At 58.5% G+C, this 27,074-nt stretch overlaps 1 protein-coding gene and 1 long non-coding RNA gene across 19 annotated transcripts in view; one reads left to right on the top strand and one right to left on the bottom strand.

Annotated features, from left to right (window-relative positions):
- GSE1 (Gse1 coiled-coil protein) overlaps positions 1-27,074 on the bottom strand; it is a 511,516-nt gene that overhangs the window by 214,708 nt on the left and 269,734 nt on the right. For 7 of the 18 annotated variants that reach the window (XM_065537748.2, XM_065537753.2, XM_074027709.1 and 4 more), the window contains exons 1-2: positions 523-909; positions 311-400 (exon numbers count right to left, since the gene is read on the bottom strand). The exons of 5 other annotated variants lie outside the window; for them this stretch is intronic. Coding sequence is in view for 7 of the 13 variants with exons in the window: in XM_045382848.3 (XP_045238783.1) it covers positions 311-400; positions 523-565 (133 nt within the window). In the remaining 6 variants the exon portion in view is untranslated. Of the gene's footprint in view, positions 1-310; positions 401-522; positions 910-27,074 lie in introns of those variants that run through there. 6 more of the 18 variants (XM_065537751.2, XM_005592695.5, XM_074027701.1 and 3 more) reach the window with 1 other exon arrangement.
- LOC141409306 (uncharacterized) lies at positions 64-18,189 on the top strand. Its single transcript, XR_012429195.1, has 2 exons — positions 64-417; positions 14,033-18,189. It is a non-coding gene; the product is annotated as an uncharacterized lncRNA (long non-coding RNA).

Raw genomic sequence — 27,074 nt, 5'->3', positions numbered from 1 at the left:
CCGGCAGTTTGGGGAGGGGTAGGTTGAGAGTTCCAGCCCCACAACCCACCCCAGGTCCCACCTGTGCAAGCAAGAGGGCGCGAAGTCCACACACACAGCCCCATTTCCCACCGTCACTGCAGGCACGAGGGGCCCTGCCTGGGTGGCACCCACCTCCAGGAGCCCCATGGCCAGGCTAAGGCAGAGCCCTGGGTACAGCAAGCTCGGTACCCGCCGGCCACTTTCCTACACGGGGTCTGAGGCCAGCCTCCCCCGCCTGCCTAGAAGCGGTCCATGCGCAGCCAGACCGCGGGGTTCAAGGGTTTTCTACCTGAGGAAGCCAACCCAGGGCTTCTCTTCTGAGTTGACAGCATGAGGAGGCGGCGCTGGGGAGCACGTGCGTGGCCTGAAGGTGATGGGGCTGGAGGGCGAGATGGGGTGAGTGTGGGGCCAAGTCCCAGCCCCGGGTGGGTGGCGCGCCCCAGAAAGTTCCACCCCGGACCCCCACCCTCCCGTCCACGGGGCGGTGAGCTGGGCACTTACTGAGGTTCTGGAGCAGAGATGACCAGGTCTTCATGCCCAGCATCCTGAGCCGCCCCCCGGGCCGCGGGACCCGGGGACTCTAGGAGGGGCTGCTCAGCATGGCCCGCGGCAGAGGCAAGCAGTAGGGGCGTCACGGGGCGGCAGAGGACGGGCCCGGAGGGGGCGGAGACGTGGATGGAGCCCCGGGATTCTGCGGGGGTGGGGGGGCACGGAGCAGCCGGGGCGTCCCTGCGCGGTGCGCCCTGCCCGCGGCGCGGAGCCCGAGGAGGGGCCGGGGCGCCTGGGGACCCCGCAGCCGCTCACGCCGCCCCCCGGCCCCGCGCCCCCGGCTTCACGCACCGCCAGCCGTGGCCGCGCGGCCGCCTTGCAGCCACCACCTCGTCCCCCGCCCGGCCGGCGCCGCCTCCCGCCTCCCGCCTCCCTCCCGCGCCGCGGCGCCCCCGCCGCCCTCCCCCGCCCGCGCTCCCCGGGCAGCCCCCGCTCCCCTGCACTTGATAACGCGCTTGTCAAGACTGCTGAGTTGTTCCTGACCTCTCCCCCGCCGCTGCTAATTAAGGCTCCGCCGTGACAGTTCAAGTGCCGAGCATCAAGTTTGCAGAACCAAAGCCTCTAATTGGGGCCGCTTTTCATTTCTCCATCCCCGGGGCTGGGGCTCCCCAGACCTGGGCACTGGCGCATTTTTCTTTGTATTTTTCATCAGGGAGGAGGGGGAGAAGGAGGACAGGCACCAGGAGAGGAGGGCAAGCAAACAACCAAAAGCCTGAGGGAAGGGAGGGTGGAGGGCCCCCTCCTGCCCAGCAAAAGCCAGGTGGCAGCCACAGGACACCTCCCTGCCAGACGACCTGACATCGCTTCTAACCCAGTCTCTGAGCTCTCTGACCTAGGGCTTTAAGGAGCTGAGCCCATCCCCCAGGAGGCGACTGCAGGGGACCTCCTGACACCTTGTGCTCTGGCAAGGAGGGGCAGACCCGAGACTGGGTGCTGGGGGCAGAAGGTGTGTGTAGCTCTGGTGCACACAGCCCTGCGAGCACAGCCTCCCTGCCCCTGTGGGGAGGTGCTCAGCCTCGCGCCCCACTCCCCCGGGGCCCGCTGGCCTCTCCTTTCCAGATAAGTGCTGTGAGCACCGAGGCTCTAAGTGACTCTTCAAGCTGCCTTTCTCCTCCACCGCCTACTAAATCAAGCTGCGCTGAGAGCCATGGGCTGGGAGGAGAGCAGGAAGGAGGGGCAGGGCTGCCTGCTGCTCTCAGGAGCTGGGGAGGGGTGAGGGCTGGGAGAAGGTCCGCGGGGAGGGGAGGAGGGGAGGGGAAGAGGAGGCCCAGCCGCTGGGATGGAAGAGGGGAGCTGCAGGAGGTCCAGTGAGGCTGGCTGGCGAGGCCTCTTAGCTCAGAATCCTGGAGCTTCACGCAGCACAGGGATTATGGCTCTCCCAGCCCTCCGACTGCAGCCTGAGAATTCCAGGTGATCCTAATTAAAGGGGTGGGGGCTTTCTTTTGAGCCACTACCCAGGCGATTCTTATGACAAGTCAAGTTTGAGAAACAACCATGTACACCAGGGGGTCTCGAACCCCTCGCAACAGATTAGAACCACCTGGGTGCTTTTAAACCACATTCCCCCTTGCCTGGGCCTGCCCTCAGACCAATGACATCACACCTCTGGGCATGGACCCAGCCACTGGTATTTTCTAAAGCTCCCTGGGGGTTCCAATGTGCAGCCAAGGTAGAGATCCTTTGTTCCAAACCAGTGGCTCTCAAAGGGGGGAGGGGGGCTTGTCCCCAGGGCATAGTTAGCAACCAGTGTCTGCAGACAATTTTGATTGACACAACTGGGGGTCACAGCGCTGCTGGCACCTGGTGGGTCAAGGCCAGGGATGTTTCTCAACACCCTGCAGGGGACAGAACAACCCCCATACCAAGGAATCAGCCAACCCCAAATGTCAACAGTCCCAAGGTTGAGAAACCCAGGGTGAGCCAATCCCCCACCAGGCAAAGGCCCTTCAGGAACTGTCCTCCCCTGCGCCCAGCTCAGGGCTTGCCCGAAGCAGGTGTTCCCTAAGGGTGTAGGGAGACACGGTCCCTGGGTCTCCTTCCCACTCGGGAGCTCACTCCTTCCCACCCAGCTGGCTGCCGTCAGCCTGTGACTGTTACAATTGCTTCCTGTGTTGAGCTGAAATCTCTTAACTTCTACCCCACTGGGCCAAGCCCTTTCCCATCTGTCATCAGACTTCACGTCCTTATTTGCAGCCCACTCTCAAGGTCCCCTGGGTCTGAGCTGCTCCAGCAGACTCTCCCCACCCCCACCCTGGCTTCCTTAGCTCCTTCTCCATTGCTGTCCCTGGTTATGGGACGTTCCTTGGCCTGTAAACATCCTCCTTAAAGTGCAAGACCACAGGACCGTGTCTGCGCATGGGTGCTCCGCTCTGGCCTCCCACGCCCCCAATCTCTTCAAGTCTTGGAAGTGACATTAGCTCGGGCAATGAGAGGTCACTGCCGGCTCCTGCCCAGCTTGGAGCAGCTGAGGCCTCATTCACCCTAACCCTAACAAGTGAACTCCCCCACTTTCTGCTTGTCAGTTTACATTGGAAACAGAGTTTTCGGCTTTACATGAACTACCTTGCATTTTACCAAGTGCTTTCTTCCCATTGTCTAGGAGATTAGCAATATAATGCGGTTTCCAAGGCCAAATCGTCCAGCGTCCCTCCCTTGAGGGTAAGCCCTGGCGGTCACCCCTGCTGGACAGGACAATTTGGGGAGTTTAAGAAAATACCAGGCTGTGCCCCCCACCGTGAGCAGCTGTATCAGAATGTGGAGAAGGGGCCCAGTGTGTCTCAAAGCACCCCGGGTGGTTCCAAGGTGCAGCTACGGCTGAGAAGGGCTGCTGGATGGATCAGGGACTCAAGGCCTTCTCCAGGCCAGCCCATTTGACCTTGAACACACTTGGTGTTTCAGGCTGGAGTGTCTGTAGGGGAGTGTTTATCTGGTCAAGGGATGTGGGCCAGGAGCTTGCATCCCCAGGACAGCGTGTCCTTGCTCGTCGGAGGCCAGGCACTGGGTGAAGGTATGTGCACTGCGGGGCCCTGGGGGCTCACGCACCCCAGCAGGAGGACAGGATCCCAGGGAACAGGGTCTGCTTTCTGGTAGAAACTCTTTGGGAAGCTCCTGGGAGGAGCCAGAAGCCTGGACTGAGATCCAACCAGGCCATCCACTCACTGCGTGAGCTGGGGGAATAGCTCGGCTTCCCCGGGTGTCAGCAACCCCCTCTGTGAAGGAGGGGTGAATGCCTGTTCAGCCTTGCACAAAACAAGTGCTCAAGACCAAAGAGAGAAAGCCGCTGGGAAGGAGAAACAAGTCTCAGCAGTGACTTGCCTGAAGCCACATAACTTGCAGGGCCTCAGTATACTCATCTGCAGGATGGGCAGACTGGGCTCAGTGACTCCCTGGAGTCCTCTACCTCTAATCCAGCCCTTGGCATGAATTAACAGATCCCAGCCACTCCCCACTAAGCACATAGGCAAAAGGGACCAGGCAGAGCGTGGAAATGGATGCCCTGGTCTCCCCAGAGTGAAAGGGCAGCTGGGTGGTTTGTGCTCTAAGCCCCTAAGAGCCAGTGGGATGGTGATGGGAGCCAACAGGAGCCCAGGGAACAGGGCTGCCAAGTATAGTTGTCCAGACTGTTCACTGCACAAGAGCTCCTGAAGGAAATGGCAAGTGGGAGCTGAAACCCAATACTCACTCTACTCTTCAACAAGCACCTGGGCATGGGATGGGTCTGCCTGAAGCAAGGGGTAACTTCTAATTTGCACAAAGGAGCCATATGGGCGGGTGGTGGCTCCGTGGAGGGGCACCCACAACTCCTGGATGCATGTGGAGACACAGAGGGTGCCCGGGGGTGGCATCTGCAGTTGGCAGGGTGGTTGTTCTAGATAGACTCCGCCTGCCTCCCGACTTCCTCTCGATGCCATCTTTCTGGGTGAATGAGCACAGGCGGTGTCAGAGGCCACTGTGTAAGCAGAGGATGATGAGCCGAGTCACCACAGGCAGCAGCTGACGGAAAGCCTCAGTCCCTGCCAAGGCCCTGGGCATAGGGTGGCAGGAGCGACAGCGGCCAATACTCCTGAGAGAGGGGAGGGCACTGCTTGCCCCCCCCGGACCTGTGGGCAGGCAGCACGGCTTCTCCCGAGCAGGGAGACGGGTACCTCCTTGCTGAAGGTGAAGGAACACAGCTCCCCTCTGGCCTTGGATGGAGGGTTAGCAGTAGAAAGACGCCCCAGGCTCCCTGAACCTGAAGCGACTTTGTCCCTCCTGCAGTACAGAGGGCCTCATGCTTTAAGAAGCACCAGAATCCCCAGCAGCGCTTGGGAGAACACAGCCTTGCTCTGCCGCCCAGCATTTCTCATTTAGCAGGTCTGGGGCGGGGCCTGAAAATCTGCATTCGTAATGAGTTCCCAGGAGAACCCCACTTTGGGAACTGCTGCTCTGGTGTGATAGCCACCCACAATGTGGAAGCCCCTGCCACTGGCCAGGACGGCATCAACAGGAGATTCCCCTGGACCCTGGGCTTCCATGCCCAGCTCAACCAGCCTCTCCATCTGGGCATCCTGATATCTGGGACAGGGCCTCCATCTCTCCATGCCCCCTTCCAATGCCCTCCTGCTAGGGCCATGTCTGCTCAGCTCTGGCTGCCCTGGGGCGCCTCCTTCAGCTCCAGCTGTCGAGTGCTCCCCTCCAGGCACCTGCACCTGGAGACCCATTCTCCAAGCAGGGCCTCATTTACCTGTGGCCTTACAGCTCCTACCTCAGCTGTGTTCCCTGGGCTGCACTCCTCCCTGCTCCTTGAGGGCAGGACTGTGCCTTTTCTGAAATGTCCCCTGGCATCCAGCCGGGAGCTAGGCAGGGGGTCCCCGGAGCTGGAGGGGGTCTGAAATGGCTGGCCCAGTCCCAAGCGCTGGGAGGCCAGGTCAGCGCCAGCTGGAGCTGCAGAGGGGGCTCTCGGGAAGCCCAGAGCAGATTGTAGGGTCTGGGGAGTCACCTGAGCACCTCACTAGAAGACAGGAACCAGAGTGCACCAGGATAGGGTCACTGCTGTGTGCCTCAGTCTCCTCACATGTAAAATGGGGTCAATAATAGCTACTTCAATCTCAGACAGAGAATGTATGAAAATTACACATCACCAATGCTACCACATCTCAGGATCGAGTGAGGAAGTGTATGGAAGGCTCCGCACAGGGCCCCGCACACTACCAGCCCTTAATACATGTTGGTTGCTGTTATTTCTACTGGAAAGCAGGGTTAGCACCAAGCCTTGGTTATATTCTCCCCATGCTCAGGATGGCTCCCTCCACTCCTAGAGTCTGCCACTCTGCCCAGCCGGGCTGAAGCTGGATGCCTGTGGGGCAGGGGCGGGGGTGGATCGTCCCCAAGTCTCCTTCCTGAGGCATGAGAACATGAGGACCTTGCTGGCAGCTTCACCCAAGGAGGCAGGGGTGCTGTGTGCAGGTGGCCCCGGGGCCCTAGAGGAGCCCATCCAGCCCTCACCCTCACCCTGCTCTCTGCATGCCTGAGCTCAGCCCCCACCAGGTCCTGGGACGATGACATTTCTCATCACCACGAGGGAGACTGTAAAGCCTGCTGTGCTACCCTACCGGACAGAGAAACCCAGGATGATCTGTACCCCAGCCCCAGATCAGGGACCATCGGAGGCAGCCTCTCCCCTCCCCTGCAGTGGGCAAATGCTGGGACTCATGGCCAGGCTGGTAGCTGCAGTCCAGGCTAGGGGGAGTCTCGCCATCCCCTGTCTCCCTGCTACCCGGCTCAGGGTGGAGATGGCTCCCTTCTCTCCTCCTCCCAGAGCGTCTTCCTTGCTCTGGGGTCCTGACCTTGCCCAGATAAGCTCTGACGGGGCCTCTACCCTTTCGCTCTCCCCATCCTTATCTGACTATGTGTGATGCAATCCCGACAGCCTCTAGGGCAGACCCCACTGCCCTTTCTTTTGGGGTCAGAGGCAAGCAGGAGGCAGGAACTGCCTGGCTCACCCCCACAGTCACCCTGGGTAGACAGCGATCTCAGGACGCTCACTGCTGAGGTTCATTTATCAGAAGATGCTTTCAAGCCCAACTGGCTAAGTCTTCCAGAAAGTAAGCTGTGGAAGCCCTTGGTCAGCTTTTCTGTCGGGAGTTGGTTTCTTGTGACTCAGCAAGGGAAGGCCCGTTTTGTCCTGGGCTGTGCTGTGAATGGCATCTTCTTTGAGAACACAGCCTGCCCGTGGTCTCTCCTGTGAGTCCCACCGTTCCTGGCAATGGCGGGGCTTGGGAGTGTGGTGGGTCACAGAGGGCAGGTTCTCCCCGCCAGGGCCCTGGGTCACCACAGCAGCCTCCTAGCGGGTCTCTCACACACCAGTGCTCACCCTGCTGCAGCCTCCCTCCCTAGAAATGCTTAATCTTCTTTAAATACCACTTAGCTGCCTCAAGTCCTTTCTGGAAGCAGAGCAAAAATGGCAGAACACACACACACACACACACACACATACACAGAGAGAGAGAGAGAGAAAAAGCGCAGGAAAATGACTCTCCACCCTGTCCTCAGGATGCTTGGGGATTTGCAGTGGGGTCCACACCACCCCGGACTTCGTGGCAGTGTGAAATGGTGGGCTTCGTGCTGCTGAAGGTACAAGCAATTTGGAAGTCCCAGAGCATAAACTGGAAGGCAGAGAGGGTGGTGGAGATGGCTGAGCCCCCATGTTCCAGAGTAAGCTCAAAGGGTCCCACCTCCAAGTCCTTCCTCCTGCAGGGCCTCCCCACTGGAGCGCCCTCTCTCTCCCACTTCGCCTCACTGGATTCTGATGCCCCAGCTCCACTGCTTCTCAAAACCAAATATAATGCTGACGACAGACCCCCTTTGCACCCCACAACAATATACCAGGGGTCTGGCCCAGGTGTCCTCCACAATACTGTCCTGCCCCTCGGTGACCCTCCTCTGAGCCAGGACTGGGTTAGCTCAGGGAGGCACAGCTGCCTCTGGACACAGGTGAGGAGGAGTTGAGAGGGAGGGCCAGCCGCTCAAGTTCAAATCCTAGCTCTGTTACTTACAACTGGGTATCCTGGGGCAAGTCATTAACCTCTCTGAGCCTTAGTTTCCTCATCTCTAAAATGAGGATGCTATGAGTTTATTTGCATTGTAAGGCTCACAAAGCAGCGCCTGACCCCAGGGGTGGGGGTGGGTCCCTGGGAGGGAAGGGCCTTAGGCCAGGATGGGGGTTAGGCAGCAGGATGGGCCCCAGGTAGGCGTGAGATTGGAGAGAGAGCAGGACACTTTCACCCCCAGACAGCTGCCTGCACGTGGATGGGTCACATTCCCCCCAGTCTTGTCAGAAACTGAGAGCATAACTCCGCAACGTGGGAAGTCTTGGCCACCTGAAGTCTCCTGCGGGGGAGGCAGCTTACAGCGTGCCAGGCTCCCTGAGTTTGTCTCTCATCTGAGACTGAGCCATCAATTCCAAACGGGGCTGAGTTGCAGCCCAGATAATCGGGGGCCCCCAAATGAGCAGAGACTGTGCTTGCCCTTCTGTTTCCTGGGCAGCCGCTGTAAACCCCACACCGGCCTGAGCATGGGGTGTGAGTGGGGGCCATGGGGTCTGCTGTTAGAACACCTCAGCTCCATCCCCAGCCCCACAACGAGTAGACTTCCTTCCTTCCTTCCTTCCTTCCTTCCTTCCTTCCTTCCTTCCTTCCTTCCTTCCTCCCTCCCTCCCTCCTTTCCTTCCTTCCTTCCTTCCTTTCCTTCCTTCCTTTCTGTCTCTCTCTCTTCCCCTCTCCCTCCCTCCCCCTCTCTCTCTCCCCCCCTCTCCCTCCCTCCCTCCCTCTCTCTCTCTCTCTCTCCCTCTCTCCCTCCCTCCCTCTCTCTCTCTCTCTCCCTCTCTCTCTCTCTCTCCTCTCTTTCTTTTCTTTTCTTTTCTTTTTCCTTTCCTTTCTTCCTTTCTTTCCTTTCTTCCTTTCTTCTTACACTTCTGTCTCCCAGGCTGGTGTGCAGTGGCACAATCTTGGCTTACTGCAGCCTCAACCTCCTTACTGCAGCCTCAAATTCAAGCGATCCTCCTGCCTGCCTCCCCAGTAGCTGGGATGACAGGCATGTGCCACCACGCCAGGCTGAGTGGAGTTTTGGAGTCTCTGTTTCCTCACCTGTAAAGAGGGACCCTAGGGTCACCTTGGAAGAGAATGAGGCCCTGCTCTGAAGGGATAACCATCCAATCTGCAGGTGTTTATTGCAGCTGCAGGGCGCTGGTCAGGTCATCACCCCAACTCTCTCCTCTGACGCTTACGAAGCCTCGTAGGATGCACCCGTGTCCCCATTTACAGAGGAGGAAATGGAACGTAAGGTGCCTGCACAGAGCCTGGCACCCAGAAGGTTGAGTTGTGGCTCTCCAGAAACATCTGTCCACACCCTCACCCTCTGCACCTGCACAGGTGACCTTATTTGGAGGCAGGGGCTTTGCAGATGTGATTAACGTAAGGCTCCTGAGATGAGCTCATCCTAGATTAGGGTGGGCCTTAAACCTAGGGAGGAGTGCCCTTGTAAGAAACACAGAAGGAGATGCAGACCCACAGAAGGCCACATGATGACGGAGCCAGAGCCTGGAGTGACGCATCTACATGGCAAGGAGTGCCAAGTGTGGCCGGCACCGCCAGGAGCTGGGAGGAAGGCTGGAACAGATCCTCCGCCAGAGCCTCCAGAAGGAACCCGTCCTGCCGACACCTTGACTTTGGACGTCTCCAGAACTGTGGGAGAGTCAGTGTGTGTTGTTTTGAGGCCCCCAGTTTGGGGTGATTCATTACGGCAGGCCCAGGAAACTCATCTGGTGTCTGCCCAGGAGCCTGGCTACATGGATGCTCCTGGGAACATGAGCCCAGCCAAAAGGGCACTGTGGGCTCACTGGCCCCTGGACCCTGCTGGCAGCAGGGGAAACTGAGGCCCACAGGCATGCCTGGCCGGCCACCCCTCCTGAGCTGTTCTGCCTTGGCTTGGAGCCATTTGCTGGCTGCTCCCCTGCCACATGGGCAGCCCTCCAGGGTCACTGCCTCCACCAGGGCTAAGGGTGAGGAACCAAGGGCCTGGGGCAGCCTTGGAGAAGCTCAGAGGGTATGAAAATTACACATCACCAATGCCGCCACATCTCAGGATCGAGTGAGGAAGTGTATGGAAGGCTCCGCACAGGGCCCCGCACACTGCCAGCCCTTAATACATGTTGGTTGCTGTTATTTTTACTGGAAAGCAGGATTAGCACCAAGCCTTGGTTATATTCTCCCCACGCTCAGGGTGGCTCCCTCCACCCCTAGTGCCTGCCACTCTGCCCAGCCGGGCTGAAGCTGGATGCCCGCAGGGCAGGGGGCAGGGATGGAATCGTTCCCAAGTCTCCTTCCTGAGGCATGAGGACCTGGCTGGCAGCTTCACCCAAGGAGGCAGGGGGTGCTGTGTGCAGGTAGCCCCAGACCCTGGAGGAGCCCATCCAGCCCTTGCTCTGCTTTCTGCATGCCTGAGCTCAGCCCTTACCAGGTCCAAAAGTGTCAAGCAAGTGAGGCTGGCCATGGTCAGACACCCGGGGGTCCTCCCAGAGTTGGCTGGGTGCAACCACCTTGTGCAGAGGGAAAAGGAGGTCTAGTGAGGGAGGGCGCCGGATGAAGCAGGATCCCCCCACAGGAAAGGCAGTGGCGCCCCCTCTTCCTAGCCCCCTGGGCTCTAGACTTCACGTCAGGAACTGCTCACCTAAGCCTGGTCTTATGGGGTGTGGGGCACAAACCAAGCCCTGCCCTCAACAGCTGGGGCTTCAGGAGCCACCCTCAGCCCTAGGGTCACCACCTGAGGGACCTGCTACCTCTACCCACCGACCTCCTGATGAAAGAGGCGCCTTCCGGTGGCTCAAGCCTGTAATCCCAGCACTTTGGGAGGCCGAGACGGGCGGATCACGAGGTCAGGAGATCGAGACCATCCTGGCTAACACGGTGAAACCCCGTCTCTACTAAAAAAAAAGTACAAAAAACTAGCCGGGCGAGGTGGCAAGTGCCTGTAGTCCCAGCTACTCGGGAGGCTGAGCCAGGAGAATGGCGTAAACCCGGGAGGCGGAGCTTGCAGTGAGCAGAGATCCGGCCACCGCACTCCAGCCTGGGTGACAGAGCGAGACTCCGTCTCAAAAAAAAAAAAAAAAAAAAAAAAAAGAGGTGCCTTCACACCTAAGCTGGGACCCAGCCCCACAAGCAGCCCCGTACCCCAACCCTCCGCCCCCACTGCCTCGCTTCCTACGTCCAGCCACCCCGGCATACATTGTCACTGCCTGGCACGCCCTGGATGCCCGATGCTGAGTCCTTCGTACACACTGCATCCATACACGGAGTGATCTGCCCAGCCTCCACGGAGGGAAGGGAGGTGGAGGAGGGTGGGCAGGCTGCTCTGGGCCCCTGAGCCACCGTGTGACTTTACCGCAGAGCTCCCCAAAACAGCGTTTCTTCACACCCCCATCAGCCATGCCAATGTCTAAATCTAGAACCTTCCTCCAATATGGGAGCGGGAAAGGACTGCCTTGCAGTTGCTAACCCCCTGCCCCCATTTTACGGGTGAGGGACCCAGACCCAGGGGCGTCCGTGACTCATCTGTCCAAGGTCACAAAGAATCCTGGTGTCCCTCTGCCCCGGACCAGCAGCACTGGGGACACAAAACCAAAACACAGAGGTAAATTGCCAAACCGCACAGCCAGAGACAGCAGACAGCTCCAGGGAGGACCCTCAGTGCCCACAGGGTGGGTGGGGTTGGAGGCACCGAGCAACCGCCCAGCCCCCCACCCAGTACTGCAGCACTCGCCTAGCCCAGCGCCTGGCAGAGGGAGGGGCCCAACCCCAGTTTGTTAACAAAACGAACATGGGAGAGAGAATGCTAAACTGCTGCCACTAACAGAAAAGATGCCCGGAGTTCTGCCCACCGCCCACCAGGGGTTTCTCTCTCCCAGGGCTTGTGCTGAGGGTCAAATCCTTCTCTGAGTTTCAGTGAGGCCTTCAGGAGAAGACCACAGGCCTCCCAGTGGGAACAGCCTGGGCCCACTGGGGCAGGGGATTCCAAGGAAGGAGGGAGGCCCTGTGAGAGGCAGCAGCAACCCAGGCTTCCAGGAGAATCTGTGACCTTTAGACCAGGGGCTTCTGGGCCCCGCTGGGGTAGCTTTGAAAAATCCCAGTAGCCTTGCCACAGTCCCAGATCAACCAACTCAGAGTCCGTGGGGGTGTGGCCTGGCCATCCGCATTCGTTAGAGTCTGTCCCCAGGTGATGCCCTGAGTTGCCAGACAGAGGCAGAGGCGGGGGCCGGGGTGGGAACACACACGCTCAGCACCCGCTGTTAATTACCAGGGCCCACTGGCACGTTCCAGCTGATGAGAGTTGGGTAAATAAATAAATAACCGCGCTGGCAGGGTCATCAAACATCATCACATTAGGGACGCGAGGAGTCAGACAGCTTGACTCTCAAAACATAATCGGCTTAATTGCGGGGCCTCGATGCAGGCCAGGGTGGCAAATGGCTTCAGCACTCCCATTCGTTTCATTAAAATCCAATTATTCGTGCCGGACACAGGTCTCTCTGGCAGGGACAAAGATGCATCTTCAGCCATGGTCTAACCTGACACCGAGACATGGGCCTTGGGTGGGGACGCATCTTGCTTACAGCACGTGGGCCCGGTCTCCCTGGAACCAGAAACTCGGTGGGGGGAGGCAGGCAGAGACGGGCCTCTTGGGTGGCCTCTCAAGCCAGGTGGCCTGTTATGAGGAGCCTAGCAGTGTGACTGTGGGCTTCAGTGTCTCCACCGGGCAAACCATTTGTGGTGCATCCACACAATGGTGCACTACTCTGCAACAGGAAGGAACCAACCACCAGCGCACGCACCAACCACCGCCAGTGCACGCAGCAACCACCACCAGCGCACGCACCAACTTAGATGGGGCTCAACCCTGGCACACTAAGCACAGGAGTCTTTGTACTGAACGCCTCCATCTGCATGACATCCTAGCAAAGGCGAAACAATAGAGTCAGAAAACAGACCCATGGCTGCAGGGGCTGAAGGTGCAGAATTACCACAAAAGGACGCCGTGGAATTTGCTGAGGTTGGAGGCGGAATTGTGTAAACTGTGGTGGTGACTGTGAGAATTCACCGACCGGTATGCTCAAAAAGACTGAATGCTCTTGTGCATAAGCTATATCTGGATAAACGGGGTTTGTTGTTTTTTTTTTTTTTTTGAAATGGCGTTTTGCTCTTGTCACCCAGGCTTGAGTGCAGTGCTGCAATCTCGGCTTACTGCAACCTCCGCCTCCCGGGTTCAAGCAATTCTCCTGCCTCAGCCTCCCTAGTAGCTGGCATTATAGGCACACACCACCACACCCAACTAATTTTTGTATTTATAGTAGAGACAGGGGGCAGGGGAAGGTTTCCTCATATTGGCCAGGCTGGTCTCGAACTCCTGACCTTAGGTGATTGGCCTACCTCGGCCTCCCAAAGTGCTGGGATCACAGGTGTGAACCACCGCACCCAGCCAAACCTGGCTTTTAAAAAATATGTAAGGTGGGTCGGGCATGGTGGCTCACGCCTGTAATCCCAGCACTTTGGGAGGCCGAGCCAGGTGGATCACAAGGTCAGCAATTCAAGACCAGCCTGGCCAAGATGGTGAAACCGAATCTCTGGGCATGGTGGCGGGCGCCTGTAATCCCAGCTACTCAGGAGGCTGAGGCAGAGAATCTGCTTGAACCTGGGAAGTGAAGTCTGCAGTGACCCGAGATTGGACCACTGCATTCCAGCCTGAGCTACAGAGTGCGACTCTGTCTCAAAAAACAAAAAATAAAAAATAAAAAACAGTAAGGTGGCTGGGTGCGGTGGCTCGTGCCTATAATCCCAGCACTTTGGGAGGCCGAGGCAGGCAGATCACCTGAAGTCGGGAGTTCGAGACCAGCCTGACCAACATGGAGAAACCCCATCTCTACTGAAAATACAAAATTAGCCGAATATGGTGGCATATGCCTGTAATCCCAGCTACTCAGGAGGCTGAGGCAGGAGAATTGCTTGAACTCAGGAGGCGGAGGTTGCGGTGAGCCGAGATCACTCTATTGCACTCCAGCCTGGGTGACAAGAGTGAAATTCCATCTCAGAAAAAAAAGGTCAGGTGCCTAAAATAGAACTGGCCACAAAGTACCCACCATGGTAATGGGGTTCCCATTACATGGGAACAGCTGGGCACAGCTGTATGGTTCCGATTCTACAGCAAGGGGCTGAAGGGAGAAGGCCACTGGGGCTGAGACTAGGCCCTTCCTTTTGGGCCAAGCTGGGAGCCCTGGTGGGCATGGTGTGGCAGGAAGGGGAGTGGTGGGCAGAGGCGGCACAGTCCAACTTTCTGTGTTTTATTCCCCACCAGGGAAATGATTATTATTGTTGGCATTGTTGTCATCATCAGATTTGCAAGGTGGATCTTCAAATGCAACCCTTATATTTTGCAGGAGACAGGATCAGAGAAGTCAAGCGATCTCTCCAAAGTTACACAGCAGCGATCCAAACCCAAGGCATGCTGGTCCCAGTGCCCCGAGCTCACAACCACTACACCTGGCCCCCTCCTCAAAGGTTACCAGTGTTTCCTGAATGCATCTCAGCTGGGCTGGGAACAAGGCATTTGGGCTTCATAAGCGTCCATTCCGGAAGAGAGGGCAGGAGCCATCGCTCACTCCGATTTCCAATCAATTTCACTTGGCAAGCGTTGCTTACTTCATCTGGGCCTATGGAAATTGGATTCTCAGGTGACCCTGTGGCCAAAGGTGGCCAGACAGGGCCATGACTGTAGCCGGATCTGGGAGCCAGGGCTCTGCTCTTCCCCACCCGCCATACGGCCTCAGCCCGGCTGCCGGGAGGCCCTGAGGTTTCCCAGCCATCCCTTGGCTTTGTTTTTCTGGGCCCTTCCAGGCCCAGAACCATCCAGAAAAGTCAGTTAGGCCGGGAACAGCTGCCTGGCGCCTCTTGAATGGCTCAGATGTGGTGCACGGTGAGGCCCCAAGCCAATAGGCTGCCACTAGGTGAAATGGGCACCATTAGAGTCACAAAGACCAATTAAAATGAGAGGAAAAACAGCCTTCCGTTCTCCCAGGGCACCCCGGCCAGCTGCTCCCTGCTCCCACCTCACTGGCCCCAGGGGCTGCTCCAGGCCCGGTTTCCAGCCCGGCTCCATCCTGTGCCCGGCCACCTGCCTTTGACAGAGTCAATATTGACGCCTGAGAGGCCTCCCGCTCAGGCGAGTAGAGGGCTGAGGGGGTGGAGGGGCGGGGAGAGGCAAACAGCTCCTGGATTTTCGACTCAATTGCTGCGAGGAGAGATGAGAAATTGCCTTTCTGACCCAAAACCGGAGTTCACAGCTGCACTTCATTACCGATTTCTCCAGGAGGCCCTGGGAGAGGCTCGGCTCGGGAAGGACTCACCTGTTAGCAGCAGCTGCCGCCTGCCTCTTTCATAAACACGTTGGTGGTTTCCTGCCCGGGGTTGCAGGGCCGGGGATGTGGGCGGCGTGGGGCGGGCTGCCAGTGGTGCCCCCGGAGCCCCCCTCCATCGCCCCTGCCAGTTTGCATTAACTTGGCAGATGGAGGGAGTAAGAGGCGCCAGATAAGTGTGCAGGAGGGAGAGGAAACGGCCACAGTGTCGGCTCTGCTCACTTTAGAAGGGACCAGAAGGTGAGGAGCACATCTTCCCCCTGGGGTCCCGCCTTATCTCTCCATCTCATGTCCACTGCACAGGGCTAACAATAGCATGACAGATGACTGGAGCATCTCCAGGTACACAGTAGGCACTCAGCAAGTGCTCTCTCGCCTCCTGGCTTGCAGCTGGCCTCTCTGCTTTTGAAACACCACCGTTCAACATCTGGTCATCACTCAAAGAGCACAGCGTCCTGCACCCCAGGGGTTCTCCACCCTGGCTGCACGGCAGAATCATCTGGAGAGCTTCCGGAAAGATCCTGAAGCCTAGCTGTACCCCAGAATCCCTAAGCTTGGGCCCAGGTATGTTTCCAGAGCTCCTGGGCAGCTGGAACACAAAGCGAGGCTGAGACTCTCCGTCTGGGATCATTATCTGGACCTTCATGTCTGCACATCTTTTTCCAGAGAAGGTGATACGTGCAGGTGGCGGAGCCCAGAGCTCGGTACACTACTGGGAGGAGGCAGAGGGCTGATGAGCCCTCGCTGGCTGCCAGGTGCTCTAAGCTTCCTTCCCAGCTCTGCTTCTCCCTCTGCCATGAAGATTTGCAATCCTAAACCACAGCAAGCCCTGAGGTATCAGCGGCTGCCTCCAGTCGCCCACCAGGAGCTGACAATGAGAAGCTGTGTGACCCTGGGCAAGTCACTTGAGCTCTCTGGACCTTTGCTGATGAGCTTGGAGACTGAACCAGATGGCCGCTGAGCTGTGCCTGAAAGGCACCTTGGGGTCTGACCTCACGCCTAAAGGTGCAGATGGCTGCTACCTTCGGAAGCAGTGGCAGCAGCTCACTACCAGTCCTTCTCAGTTCAGCCTCCACTGAATTGAGTGATCAGTGGTGATCCTACTGGGTGATCCTACAGAAGCTCTGAGCCCCACAGAGCCTCAGTGGCCTATCTGGTTAGTTGGAAGATGTGACACCTCACAGGGTTGCTGTGAGGGTGAAATGAGGAAACAGGCACAGAGCAGGCGCCTGGGCCATGATGGTGACAGCTGGTGACAGCTGGTGTGTGCTGAGCACCTGTGTGAGCCAGCTCCATAGCCAACCTGAGTCCTCCATCCTCCCAGCGCACCAGTGTGGCTGGTTCTTTTAACGGCCCCATTTTTCAGATGAGAAAGTCAAAGTCCAGAGAGGTCATCTGCCCAAGGTCAAGTGGTGAATCTGGGACTTGAACCCTGAATTGTGAGCCCCAGCTCCTGGCCACCACACGCTTATATGAGCCTTCTTCCAGTGGCTTCTCAGGGCCACTGGGGCCTCAGAGTGGCCAGAACAGACAGCGGCCCAAGAAAGAATCCTTGTGGGGAAACAGGGCCCAGAACACGGAGGGCCTGGGGGTGCTGCACACTCCTAACTAGTGCCTTCTTCCTTGCAAAGCAGGCAAGGTGGGCCCGGCATGGCCCTGGTTGCTGGGAGGACCCACAGCACGCCCAAGCAGGGTCACTGCCCAGGGCAGGCTGCTTTGTGTCCTGGCTCAAAATACAGGCTCAGCTCAGGGTGTGTGACCCATAGGGCACCTGACACTGTGCTGGAGGGGTCGGAGGAGCCAAGCCGAAGGGGATGGGGTGCGGGGGAGCAGGCACACAGAGCAGGAGGAGGGTGTGCCCGTGCAGAGGGAAAGGAAGGCCAGATGGGGACAGCTGGAGCGGGGTTGCGGGCCCTGGGAGGAACCTTGGGAAGCACCAATGAGGAAACTGAGCCTGAGACAGATGAGCCAACCTGCCCAACGCACCCAGGAAGCCAAGCGGAACAGGACGCAGGCTACCGCCTCCACCATGCCTGCTCTTCCCTTGTTCCTCTGTTCCCCAGGGCTGAGCTCCAACACACAGTAGGTCTCCCCGCCAGGCAGGCAGAGAATCTGCTCGATGGTGACTACCAAGGCACCCGCATCCTGCAGGGGCCAAGCCCCGCCCGGGCTACCCTCTGCTCTCCACTCCTGCTGCTGTCCTTCCACACGAGCCCAGTCATCGCAGAACCCAGAGCCAACGCCGGGCCCACTAGGGGCTCCTGGCAAACAGGAAAGCCACCAGGAATGCCGGGGTGGGGGGTGGGCATTGCCCACCCATGCCTATCACGTGCCAGGCGTTGGTCCAAGAGCTTACAGCTAGATCATCTCCAGCACTGAGAGGTTCAGTTGTTATTATCACTGCTTGACAGATGGGGAAACTGAGGCAGAGAGCATTGCAGCCACCGCCCAAGGTCTCACAGCTGAGAGACCATGAGGTAATCAGGCCATCTGGTCCCAGAGCTCCCACGTTTAGCTGATGAGTGGAGGATGCAGCAGAGGCCTTGTTGTCCTGGGAAATGCAGGTCCTCCAGGGAACAGGCCCTGACGTTGCAGATCTGACGCCAAACAGCTCCCTGCCTGGTGGGGTGCCAGGGCCAGGCGGGGCTCTCTGGAAGCAATACTACTACCAATCAGGCTGCTGACAGCGCTGATACCAGCAGCTAATGTTTACAGAACGCTCACTGTGTGTGCACCCAGGCACTCTTCCAAATGCTACACGCACAGCCGTTACCCATGGAACCTCCCAAGCCTGTTAGGTAAATGCCATTATTTGCCCATTTCACAGATGAGGCACTGGCAGCACAGAGAGGTTAGGACACCTGCCTGAAGACACACAGCTACTAGGTGACAGTGCCAGGATGTGAACTCATCAGCCTGACCCCAGCGAGCTGCAAGGCGGGCCCCCAGCAGAACTCCCACAAGGGCAGCATGGCTGCAGGGGCCAATGGGAGCAGGCCAGCCACCCACCGGGGCGGCTGGTGGGAGTTCTCCCTCGCGCCAGGAGAGGGCTGCTGCTGCTGGCGCGCTCCCCGAGAGGCCAGGCCTTGCAAGGGAAGCAGAAATCTGTCGTTAACACAGTGCCAAACCCAAAGTGGCTGCTCCCAAACTGCAATCCAATAAAAGTGCGACTTGTCTATTTATCATCCTCAGGGCTTTTTATCACAGTGCAGATGGCTGCTACCTTTGGAAGGCTCAGCAGCTCGCTGCCAGCCGCCCGCCACGCAAAGCTTAGCTCAACAGAATCTGGGCCTGCACCTGTGAGGGGTCTGGGGAATGGCCGCCCCCCCTTGCCGTGCACGGCCGCCAGCGAGCACACTCAGGGCTCGTCCAGCCCACCTTTCCTCAGCCTCTCCCGCCCCCGTGCTCACAGTCCGCCTTTGCAGAGCGGGGAGGGGGGTGGTTTGCTGGAGCAGGTAGCAGCACACTCGCCCCTCCACTGTGCTAGCGGCAGTGGCGGCCACACCTGGTGTCAGCCTCTAATTACCCCACGTGGCAGCTACTCCCGGGAGAGGAGAGCAAGCAGCAAGGGGCCCCATGGGGGACGGCAGTCAGGTGTGTGGCACCCCGATGCCCAGTGCCAGGCGGCTCAGAACAAGGGGGCCCTGTGGGGTGCCACTAGCGATTCAGGCTGGAAGATAAAGCCAGGGAAGATCAAGGGCGAGGCGCGCAGAAAAGACAGCCCCCGCTCCCCTGCCTGCGTGCGGCGGGAAACCCAAAGCATGAAAAACTGCTCAAGATCACGGCTGGTGCGGAGCCGGCGGCACACCTGGGCCTCCTGTGACAACGTGGGCAGCGGGGAGGCGGGGGAGGCACAGCCAGCGCCACGGGAGGGGGCACAGGCGGGACACCCCAGGGTCAGCGATCCGGAGCTTCTGCTCCCCCACTGGAAACACTCTCTCAGAGGCTGGAGGGGACGGGGAGAGGGACTGGGGCTGGGGCCCAGCACAGCGATGGCACGAGAGATCAGGCCTGTGCTGGATGCTGGTTCCCAGCTTGCCAGTGGGTCACAGGAAGCAGCTTTTCTAGCAACATGGAGCCCTGCTATAGCGTGTGTGCACGTGTGCATGTGTGTACGTGTGTGGAGAGGGCTGAACGATTTACCCCAAGCGGACTGCAGAGGTCCCGGGGACACCTGCAACCAGGGCACTGCCAAGCCCGCAGGCCATGACCTTTGCCCTCTGGACCATAAGCCAGGAAACAGAACACCCCAGAAGCCCCTGCCTAGGGTTCCCCAGGCTGTCCGGTGTCGCCTTTCCAACTAAACCAGACTCGGCAGCTCTCGACGCCAGCGAACTTCCTGCCATCCCTCTCACCTCCCTGGACAAAGCCCTTCACAGCCTCTTGAGACACCGTCCCCTGGTTGCCTTTGCTTATGTCCCTTGGGCTGGCTAGAAAGCGCCCCCTGGCCGGGCACGGTGGCTCACGCCTGTCATCCCAGCACTTTCGGAGGCCTCGGTGGGCAGATCACGAGATCAAGAGATAGAGACCATCCTGACCAACATGGTTAAATCCTGTCTCTACTGAAAATATAAAAATTAGCTTGACTTGGTGGCATGTGCCTGTAGTCCCATCTACTCAGGAGGCTGAGGCAGAAGAATCGCTTGAGCCTGGGAGGCAGAGGTTGCAGTGAGCCGAGATCACGCCACTGTACTCCAGCCTGGAGACAGATCAACATTCCATCTCAAAAAAAAAAGAAAAAAGAAAAAGCGCCCCCTTGTCTCCCAGAATGTGGCAGCCACCCTCCGGGGCCCCCTTCATCACAGGAGCTCTCGTATGGCCCGGCCCAGGGCTTCTGCAGATGTGCTTTCTGGTCGCCACAGGTCACCGAGAGCAGGCACGATCTCAGCCTGTAGCAGAGCTGGGAGCTGAAGTTCCAAGAGGCTGGGGCACCCAGGCAGAGGGACCTGCCTGGCACTTTCCCTGCTGGGCCATCCGGCTCTGAGGTCCCTCCGTCAGCCAAACACGAGGCCTTCTGGTGTGAGGACTCCCTAGCAGGGAAGGCAGGCGGGTGGCGGTGGGGACGCGGCATCGCACCTCCTGCTGCCAGGCCTCAGTTCCCTGCTGCACTCAGCTCACGCCACGGGAACAGCGGGAAGCATCTGTCACCTATGCTTCTCTGAGTTTTTACTTTTTGTAATAATACTACTTAAGTTTCTACCCAGAATAATAACAGTTAACGGTTATATAAACATTACCATGGGCCAGGTGGAAACGCTTTCCATCCATTTCCTCACTGGATCTCAGTAACACGAGGAGGAAGGTCATTGCCCTAGCTCTGTTTTACAGGTGGAGAAGTGGCCACGGAGAGGTGAAGATACTGGCCCAAGGTCAGCCAGTGGGAGCCAGGCCAGGCTCTGGGCCACGCACTCCACTGTGCTGCCTCTTGGGGTACACGGACCAAAGGGAGAAGCAGGCGAGATGGGCCTGGAGAGGGTGGTCTGGGGTCTGGCGGGCCATGGTGTGCTGAGGACAGCCCCTCACGGAGAGGGCATTAGCACGCTGGGGAGGAAATGGGGCCTGCACTGGGCTGGTCAGTGCCCCCCCAACCACATTCACGTCCACCTGGAACCTTAGGCTAGGACCTCACTGGAAAGAGGATCTTTGCGGATGTCATCAATCAGAGATCTCAGATGAGACCATGCCGCTGCAGGGTGGGCCCTCGATCCAATGACGGGTGTCCTTATAAGAAGAGAAGACAGAGCTCGCAGGGAGGACGCCACGGGCAGACGGAGCCAGAGGTCAGGGTGATGCGGCCACTAGCCGCGGGACACCACGGGTCACCAACAGCCACCGGAGCTTGGAAGGGGCAAGGATGGATTTCCTCCAGGGGCCTCCAGGAGGAATCAAGCCCACCAACACCTTGATGTCGGACTTCCAGCCTCTGGAACTGTGGGAGAACACATTCCTGTCATTTTAAACCACGGCATTTGTGGCAACATGTTACTGCAACCACTAATACGGGAGCTACTGGGGCGGACGCTGCCAAGCAAGGGGGCCAGGGGCTGCCTCTCCACCTGATGGGTTGCCTGGCCCACAATGCCACCTGGGTGCCCTCTGGGTTTGCAGCAGCAGACACAAAATCTAACAGCAGTCACGTCACACCTGTCTCCTGCCAAAAATTCCCAATGACCCCTTGGCCAGATCCTAGATGCTGTGCACCACCCAGTCTCAGTTTACCCCCTGTGCTTCCCAACACATCATCCCCTCTAGCCTGCCCGAGCCTCCCCTCACTCTGTCCCTTCATTCACTCATCATTCATTCATCCATTCATTCAATAAACATTTGTCCACCACCTGCTGGACACCCAGCGCTGGGCCAGGATGCAGCAGGGAACAGGACTGAAGTCCCTGCCCATGTGGGGCTGATGCTGAGACGGGGCCAGGATGGTAAACAAGGAACACACAAGCAAGGAACAGTGTTTCAGCAACCGGGGCCCCACAACGGAAACAAAGGCAGTGAAGGAGGTAGCGGAACAGCTATTTAAGGAGGAGGGGGGCAGCAAAGGCCTCTCTGAGGAGGTGATACCTGAGCTGAGGCCTGAAACAAGGGCAGGACTAAGTTCTGGGAATATTTGGCAGAAAGAGCTCCAGGCCATCCACAACAGCAGGTGCAAAGGCCCTGAGGCAGAAACAGATCTGGCTGTTTGCTGTTTGGAGACCAGTAAGGTGGTCAGTGCGGCTGCAGCAGGGGCCCACGTGGAGGTGGAGATGAAGCTGGACAAGGCCGCTAGAAGCCAGAGCATGCAAGGCCTTTAGGCCATCGTGAAGAGTTGGGATCTTATTCCAAGCGGCACAGGGAGCTGCTGTGATGTAGGGGGTTTTGGCAAGGGAAGTGAAATGGGCTCTCAGATGTTCTAAAGTGGTCCCTCTGGCTGCTGCAAGGAGAAAGCATTGTAGGGGTTAGAGGGGAGGCAGGGAGGTGAAGGAGGAGCCCACTGCCATCAATCCTGGTGTCTTTCTCTGATCCTTCCTTCTGTCACAAGAGCCTTTCCTGGAAAACTCCTACACATCCCTCAAGACCCAGCTCAAATGTCCTCTGTTTTGTTTTGTTTTTTTATTTTTGAGACAGAGTCTCACTCTGACACCCAGGCTGGAGTGTAGTGGTGAGATCTTGGCTCACTGCAATGTCTGTCTCCCAGGTTCAAGCACTTTCAGCCTCCTAAGTAGCTGGGATTACAGGCGCACACCACTACGCCTGGCTAATTTTTGTATTTTTAGTAGAAGTGCGGTTTCACCATGTTGGCCAGGCTGGTCTCAAACTCCTGACCTTCAGCCACCTCGGCCTCCCAAAGTGCTGGGACCTCAGGCGTGAGCCACAGCGCCAGTACATGTCCTCTGCTTTGTGAGTGTCCCTTAACCTGGTGATTCTCAACTAGGAGTGGACTGTGCCCCCCAGCGGACAAATGGCAACGTCTGCAGACATTTTTGGTTTTCACAATTGGGGGGTGCTACTGACATCTGGTGGGTCGAGGCCAGAGATGCTGCTAAACGTCCTACAATGCACAGGACAACCTCCACCACAAAGGAGGAGCCAGCCCAAATGGCAACAGTGCCGAGGCTGAGAAACCCCAGTCTGTCTGCACCCTGCAGCCCCCCGGGAGCTCCCTGAGGTCCACGCTCTGCTGTCACAGCACTGGGATCAGCCGCCACCCATCTCCCCGCCAGCCCCTCGTTCCTCAGGTGTGGCCCAGCATACGGGTTGGCTTCCCAGGAGCTTGCTGGACGTGTGCAGCTCAGGCCACCCCCCCCAGCAGGTGGCCCAGGGCTCGAATTGCCATGAGGCCCCGCGTGATGGGTGAGGACTCTGGTGGGACCGCGTCCTCCCGGAAGCCAGGCCAGGGCTGAGTCAGCTGGCCTCCCAGGGCGCAGATGTGGCCTGCCCGGCTTCACTGCAGCCCACAGTTTCCAAAGCTGCAGGAAAAGCTCCCGGGAAGGCCCTACCTCCATAGGCACATTCCAGGCTGCACTGTGCCCCCATGACGGGTCCTGGGGCCTCAGCACCAGAGCTTATCCAACCTGAAAAAAGTAAAAGCTGCAGGGAGTGAGACCCAGTCAGATTAGCATCCAGCTGACCAGTGACCACTGACCCCAGCCAGGGAACCGGGTGTGACCCTTGGCAGAGTTAACCCCAGGTCCTCCCTGTGTCGGCTGAAGGCCAGCAGCTGAGTCCTCATTCTGGAGTGGGTGTGAGAAAGATGATGTTTGGGACTGTCCAGCTGCCCATCTCCTGCTCCAGCAGGTTCATCTCAGATGCACATGAAACTTCTGGAACCCAAGGAAGCGCCTCCCCCAGATGGCAAGTGCTTAGTCCAGTGGCTGGCTGTCTCCGGGCAGTGGAAAGGAACACTGTACACGGAATCCTGAGGTCTCAATCTGGGCTTGTGATTCGCTAGAGCAAGCTGCACCTGCAGCTGTCCTCTGAATGTCCTGAAGGTGTTCCCCAGTCCCCAGCAAAGCAGAGGACTGACTGACTTCTCATCCTCACCTCCAGACCCCAGTGGTCTCGGTGTTGCTGAGTCAAGATGTGGTTCGAACCATCCATTCATTCACTGACTCAACAAACATTTACCACACCCAGCCCCACGATCGGCACTGGAGACACTTTGGAGAACAAGACACGGGACATCAATTTGCTCAGGGCTTAAACCCGAAGGTGCAAGTGTGTGTCTGTGGAGCTCTGTGTAGACTGTGTACTGTGCATATTCATGCATGCATGTGTGTGCACATATGTAATGTGTGTCTGTGTATCTGAGTGTCTCTGCATATGCATGTGTGCATGCATGTATCTATGGGCGTGCATGCCTGCGTGTACATGTATACACATATGTGTGCATGCCTGTGAGTTTATATGTGTCTGTGTGTGAATGCATGCATCTGGGCCTGTGGATCTGTGATCTCTGTGCACATGTGTGCACTCACTTTTGTGTGCATGCGTGTGTGTGCACATATGTGTGCATATCTGTGTGTGTGCATGCATATGGATCTGTGGATCTCTGCGCACCTGTGTGTGCACTTTTGTGTGCATGTATGTGTGTGCACACGCGTGTCTGTGTGTGTTGGGGAGTGTCTTCACCAGTCGAAGCTGGACCTGCAGGCCCATCAGGAGCCCACCCCCGACTGACACAGGCCAGGAATTACAAAGCATTTCAGCGTGACGCCTGGTGTGTGTGTGTGTGTGTGTGACCATGTGTGTCCCCGCCTGTGAGTGCCTCTGAACAAAGTACACCGTCTACCTCTGCGAGCCCACTGCCATCTGTCTCTCCCCCTCCTGCTCGGCCATTTGAGCCAGTGGTGGGGGGGCACCCCCAGCCTCCCAGGCTGAGAGAGCCAGATGGCAGGAATCAGGGCCTCATCTTGCCCCAGGGAGGCCAGCGCCCGAGGCCACCCCCACTGCTCCTCCCCGGCCACCTGGGTCACAGGGCAGGCCACTACCCTCATTCTTGGTGCCTCCTGGCTGTACTGACCCCTGTTCCCGGGCCCCACCTCAGAGGCCTTTTGCCTCAGCCACATAAATCACCATCCAGGTCAGTGCCGGGTGAGCGGCCAGGGCAGGCAGGGCACGTCCCCCGGGTCTGCAGACAGAGTGGCTGCTGAATGACCCCTGACAGCCCTGGCTGGGGGCCTCGGAGGGAAAGAGGGCAGGTCGGGAGGCTCTCGTGTTCCCCTGGGCTTTGTGGGTGATCTTGGCTGTGCCCCACCATGTGTGGAGGTTGACTCTGATCACAGGGCCTGGGGCAGAGGAGCAGGCCCACACCTGCTCAGGTGGCCTCTGGAGGCAGGCAGGAGGCCGCTGGGGGACGCTTACCCTAGGACCGCGTGGGGAGATTCCCAGGACGCAGTGGTCAGTACGGGAGCTGCACAGACAGTGCCCGCAGACCTGAGTGCTGGTCTCAGCTCCGCCAGCCACAGCTGAGTGACCCAGCACCCTTTGCTTCTTCACCCCTGAAACTCAGGTGCTCACACTTACTTTATACAAAGTTCCCCAAGAATTCAAGGCGGCAGTCACTCATCAAGCAGTCATTCAACAAACAGAGGCCCAAGAGGCTGTGGCTGAGACACGCAGGCTCTGGAAGCAGCCACTTGGTGTGAACTCTGGTGACTCGCTTCCCAGCTGTAAGAGCATGGGCAAGTGACTCCACTGCTGGGGCCTCAGTTTCCCCATCTATAAAAGAGGAGGCTGACAGCATGTACCTTCTAGATTGCCCCAAGGATTAAGTGAGGCAGTGCTTAGAGCAGGCCCGCACAGAGCCTCTCCAGGCGGCAGCTGATATCACCCATGAGGGACCTCTGGGCAGGCCCAGGTACCAAGAACAGAGCGTGGTGCGCCCCTCGGTCTCCTGTCCCTCCCTGGAGGCCACCACTCCCCACTTTCCCCAGCAAAGAGCAGCACAGATCCAGACACCACCACGTGGCCTCCCAGGGTCCCCCAGGCTGGGCTGAATTCTCCAGCATCTGGAGTACTGAGTCTTCATTCATTCACCCTCTCATTCCACACATTCTACAGTGTCTACCTGTGTTAGGTACCCCGTGGGGGCTCACAGACTGATGGGGAGGCAGAGGCGGAAACACAGTATCCTATTGGGGGCCACAGAGAAAGGCGGGCAGCCCCTGCAGTGCTGAGAACAGAACCCCTCTCCCCTCCCCCAGATGAGCCCGAAGTAGCTTCGGACATGGAACTGGGTCCTGAGCACTAATAACAGTAGTTAGAATAGCTGTTATTTATGCACCTTCCAGACATAAGTGACTTAATCCCTACACAACCCTATGATGGGAGGCAGGTACTATTGTCATTGAGGAGGCAGGCTCAGAGAGGTTCAGCAACATGCCCGAGACCACACAGCTAAAGGGTGGGAGGGAGATTTGAACCCAGAGCCCGTCCAACCACTGAACATAGCCCCTACTAGCTCTAGGGGTTGGTGTTCAGCCTCCCTGATCCCCCAGCCCAGATCTGTGGATTCCTAGACAGGAGGAAGGTAACCGGGAGGCAGATCGACTTTATAAGTGGGGAAACAGGTCCAGGTGGGGCAGGAGACAGGCAGGACAGGCGGCTCCTGTGCAGGCTGAGGCTCCAGCCCAGACCCCTTCCTGGCCTCCGATCCCGATCCCCCGAGCTTGCAGCTGCCCCTCCTGGTCCTTCTCCTCGGTAGAACCCGCAGGGCTGTGCAAACGCGTAGCTCCCTCCTCCCCCAGGGCGGGTGTGGGTGCCGCCTCCCGAGATGTCATTATTTCCTTATTTCTCCTCCCAGGCACCATACGGCTGCCTCCCGGTCCAGCAGGAGGCCCCGGGTCTTGGCAACATCCTGCTTTCTAGAAATAAAAATGAGAAGAGGGAAAAAAGCCTTCCAGGAGACCAGTTCTTCTATTTACATGTAAAAAGGCCTCCTCGGCACTCCCCGCCCCTCCCCCACTTCTTCTGGGGGTTGAAGATTGTTTGCAGGGCGTGCAGGGGGTCTCTGTGACCCCAGGAGCCTCCTCGGGGAGCCCGGCGAGATCAGATGGCCTCAGAGGGTTGGGGGACTGTGGGGAGGGGCAGGCCGCCTAGTCGCCCCACCTCCCTTAATGGGAAATTTCATGGGTGTGGTAGCTTGTGAGACCGGCCGGCTGCGCCCACGCCCCAGCCCCCGCCATCTGCTCAGAGGCCAAAAGTCGCAGGGGAGGGGAGTAGGCCTCTGCCTGGGCTCCGCCGTGTCGACCTCGACGGTAACCTCCCCTCCCCATCCCCACATTTTTTAAGCAGCTGTCTCCCATTGATGAGCTCAAGGTTGCCTCCAGTCCACCCCCACAGTCCCGGGCTGCCCGCTGCGTGGGATGGGGGAACCGAGCCCAGCCCACACTCTGGCCTGCGGGCTCCCACCCCCAGCCCGGCTGTGGCAGCGCGCGTGGGGTCCCGGCCCGGGACCAGGCACCTGGCCAGCGAGGACTCTGCCAGGCAGCTGGCCCGCCCCTCGGGCAGGAGACTGGCGCCCACGGGCCCTCCGGGGTTTGGGCCTTGCCCAGCTGGCCGGGCCTGGGGCTAGAGCTGCCTC

The sequence above is a fragment of the Macaca fascicularis genome, chromosome 20 (genome assembly GCF_037993035.2).
Source record: "Macaca fascicularis isolate 582-1 chromosome 20, T2T-MFA8v1.1".
NCBI lineage: Eukaryota > Metazoa > Chordata > Mammalia > Primates > Cercopithecidae > Macaca > Macaca fascicularis.
This window is presented reverse-complemented; position numbering and strand designations above follow the sequence as displayed.